This window comes from Zea mays, chromosome 1 (genome assembly GCF_902167145.1).
Source record: "Zea mays cultivar B73 chromosome 1, Zm-B73-REFERENCE-NAM-5.0, whole genome shotgun sequence".
NCBI classification, from domain to species: Eukaryota; Viridiplantae; Streptophyta; class Magnoliopsida; order Poales; family Poaceae; genus Zea; species Zea mays.
In genome coordinates this window covers 206,806-210,546 of record NC_050096.1, presented here as the reverse complement: position 1 = coordinate 210,546, position 3,741 = coordinate 206,806, and the positions used below count along the sequence as shown (strand labels likewise).

The window sequence follows — 3,741 nt, the reverse complement described above, 5'->3', positions numbered from 1 at the left end:
TTGCAACTGCTGGTCTGGTGTGATTGCAACTTCTATATAACTATGTCCAAAAATCTGTTAAACAAACAAGATTGCAACTACTGGTCTGGTGTAATTGCAACTGTGGGTTTGTTGTGATTGCAACTTCTATTTAACTATGTCCAAAAATATGTTAAACAAACAATGATTGCAACTGCTGTCTGGTGTAATTGCAACTTCTGATCTGGTGTGGTTGCAACTTCTATATAACTATGTCCAAAAATCTGTTAAACAAACAATGGTTGCAACTGCTGTCTGGTGTAATTGCAACTGCTGGTCTGGTGTGATTGCAACTGCAAGTCTGGTGTGATTGCAACTTATGTGAAGAGGTTGAGCCGTTCGCGGAGGAGCCGTTCACGGAGAAAGAGGGGCGGGGGCGGGAAAATAAAAAGGTTCTGTCCGGAGCGCGCGGGAGAGACAAAAACGGCCTGGGTGGGACGGTTGGCTCGGGCCTGACACATAGGTTCGGCCTGGGTGCATTCTCTATATTGAATGCACCCAGGTGTAATATATAAATACAGTATATATATATATATATATATACTAACTATTAAGAGGTTAGTGTAGACTGCCCCCGCCTCGAGCAGCCCTCACGACCGCCCGCACGACGCGAATCCCATCCCGCGACGCCCGCCGCACGAACCGCCCGCCCACGTCGCGAATCCCCTCGCGCAACCCGGCCTCCCTCCCCGTGCGCATCGCCGCATGCGCAGCATGCTCAACGCACAGCCACCCCCATCCTCGCGTGAATCTCTCGCCACCACCAGCCGAGGTAGCTCTGTCGTCCCCATCTCTCAACCGTCCACGCCACCCTCTCCTCCACCACCTCTCTCTCGGACGAATCCGCCCACCCGCCGCCTCCACCCTATTTCGATGCCACCAAGACCATGCTTCACTCCCAGTATGCCTCGCAGACGTCCAAACAGAACCCGGGCACTAACCAGCAGCTGGAGATCGAGATGACCGCTGAGAAGTCTCGCCGCCTCATCACATCTGATTGTGGAGGCGGAGGTGCCGATGCCAAGCCAGAGGCTCCGGTCTCCGAAGGAGTGGTCAATGGGGACAAGTGGCCACGTTTTGCTGATCTCGGCGGGATGGAGCAGGTGTTAGATCAGCTTCTGGTAGAAGTGCTGGTCCCCCTGCGTCGTCTGGAGCTGCCGAATTACCTTGGGGTTAGGCCTGTTGCTGGGCTACTGTTGTACGGACCGCCAGGTTGCGGGAAGACCACCCTTGCACATGCCATTGCCAATGAGACTGGTGTGCCGTTCTACAAGATCTCAGCCCCAGATATCGTCTCTAGAGTATCTGGTATGTTTTCTGACACTTGCATCACAGTTGAAAAATTCTGACGCTCTGTATTTGGACAAATAAGTCCCATATCATTTGCATTGTGAATTTGTGATGAATAGTATCATGAAATCATTATCTTTCTGAATAGCTGCTGAAGGATATGCAGTTTTTGTACCTCAACTTGTGTCCATGGTCCGATGCTCCTGATAGATAAAGTTGTGTGTCAGGATTCATGCAGAAGACATCACACAATGCTTGTGTACTTGCAGGAGGTTCTGAAGAAAACATCAGGGGCTTATTTCAGAAGGCATATAGGACTGCTCCCTCAATTGTATTCATAGATGAGATAGATGCAATTGCATCCAAGAGGGAGAATCGAGAGATGGAGCGACGAATAGTTACTCAGCTGATGACATGCATGGATGAATTCCACCAGAATATTGGTGGTGATGGTTCTGATGTCGATTCATCTAAAAAGAAACCAGGTTATGTTATTGTCATTGGAGCTACAAATAGGCCTGATGCTGTGGATCAAGCTCTTCGAAGGCCAGGAAGATTTAATCGAGATATATATCTTGGGGTTCCAGATGTGAATTTAAGGAAACAGATACTGATGATGCTTGCTTGGAAGCTTCGACTTGAAGGGCAATTTGACTTTTTAAAGATAGCAAGGGCCACACCAGGTTTTGTTGGTGCTGACTTGAAAGCATTAGTCAATAATGCAGGGTATCTGGCAATGAAGAGATTAATTAATAAAAGAAGAGCTCAGTATTGTTCTGAGGTAAAGGTAAAATGGTGGAAGCAGCTGTCTTGGGATGCAGGCGAGATGGAGAGTGTACATGTTACCATGAACGACTTTGAGGTATACCTTTTTCATATAGAGCTCACGATAAGATTCCTGTTTTAATTTACCCATTTTAAGCTGGATTTAGATTGTAGCTTGATCTGTTTCCATAAAAATCTCGGTAATTTCCCCGCTATTAACTTTCTGTTGTTTAAGATGCTAAATTTTGCAATATTGCAACAGATTGATACCCTTTCCTTCCTAGCTGCGTTCATGTATTGTAGGCACCCGTTTCTCACCTACTTTCTTATGCTACTGGAATTTTTATAGATTACTGTGGACTATACAATTTAAATATGCATTTTCAATTCTCATGCTTTTCTTTTCTCTCTCTGACTTGATTCACACTGGCGCCGACCTAGCATCACTGGTAATTTGTTTGATATCGTGTCAGATAGACCTCTGTTTGAATTTGCCCACAGGGTGCATTAGTGAAGTTTATTAAATGCAGATTCTTTTTGGCTCTGAGGAATGCATTCTGACTTATACTGTAATAATTGCAGCACTCTTTTGTGTGATGACAATTGATGATTTTAAAACATGCAAGAAATGAAACTAACATTATTTTTCATCAGGTGGATGAGGCAGCCATGTTAGCTTTGGAAGATAGATGGAGGTACCTTGATAGCGGGACATCAATGAGTCCACCTTTTCTGATTGAGCCATCACACTTTGAACAAGCCTTATCAAAGGTGAAGCCATCAGTATCCAAAAAGGTATGTGCAGGATGACATGCTACTTCTTGCTAATCTCTGTTTACCATTGTGACATGTCAGCTGATTTCATCCATGGCTCTTTCCTTTTGATTACAGCAAAGGAAACATTACGAGACAATGTGAAGTGCTGAGCGTCTCGTGGGCGTGCTCGTCGTCGTGGAGGTCGAGCCAGCACTCGAGCGACTGTCCGGAGGCGACGCGCGCGGCGGTAACAGATCCGACCCAAGTCAAGGTGAGCCCCCCTCCCCTGATCCAACACGAAGTGATGAGCGTCTTGTGGGCGTGCTCGTCGTCGTGGAGGTCGAGCCAGCACTCGAGCGGCCGTCTGGACTACAGTCTGAGCTGCTCAGAGCTCTCCTCGCGCGGGACTGTGCCCATTAGCATTTCATCGAGCACATGAATGCTTATGGTCGCTTAACTGCTCTGATTTGTAGGTTGTGGTCCATATCCGGCCGCTTAGCAGCACTAAGGTGTCGCTGCAGGGGAAGACGGGGTGCGTTAGATATGAATAGAATCAGATCCTTACCTAGATTGGACACGTTAGCCCTGATTCACTTTCGACCTTGACACGGACGAACATGTCACGCAGGTCCTCTTGTTACTCTCGCTTCTCAGTTTAGCATTCGCCCTTTTTTGTGTTAACTGTGAAAAAATGTGCAACTTCTCCTTTTCGTGTCGTTCAGGATGATGGACTTAATTGGGAGATTATTTGACGGACTCAAAATTCAATCAAGTTTATGTGAGCAGTTTAGTATCTGGATTTTTAGCAAGGATAACCATTAGGATGACATGTTCAAGGTTGTCGCGGTGCCCTTGGTGGAGAACTGCATAGTTAGCTATAACGCCGCATTCTTGCTTACGGCCATCTAAACT

At 46.6% G+C, this 3,741-nt stretch overlaps 1 protein-coding gene across 1 annotated transcript; it reads left to right on the top strand.

The window, feature by feature from the left end:
• Positions 1-824: 824 nt before the first annotated feature.
• On the top strand, positions 825-3,380 carry LOC103630233 (cell division control protein 48 homolog C). Its single transcript, XM_023301380.1, has 4 exons — positions 825-1,326; positions 1,578-2,170; positions 2,728-2,868; positions 3,303-3,380. Exons 1-4 carry the CDS (start codon positions 906-908, stop codon positions 3,378-3,380), a joined length of 1,233 nt encoding a protein of 410 aa, XP_023157148.1. The 5' UTR covers positions 825-905.
• The last annotated feature ends 361 nt before the right edge of the window (positions 3,381-3,741 follow it).

What these genes read in the sequence shown, in the direction of transcription:
- LOC103630233 (XM_023301380.1), top strand. Translation starts at nt 906, where the DNA reads ATGCTTCACTCCCAGTATGCCTCGCAGACGTCCAAACAGAACCCGGGC. An exon ending in TATCGTCTCTAGAGTATCTG is followed by an intron (nt 1,327 to 1,577) that starts GTATGTTTTCTG and finishes GTGTACTTGCAG; the next exon opens with GAGGTTCTGAAGAAAACATC. An exon ending in AGCCATCAGTATCCAAAAAG is followed by an intron (nt 2,869 to 3,302) that starts GTATGTGCAGGA and finishes TCTGATTTGTAG; the next exon opens with GTTGTGGTCCATATCCGGCC.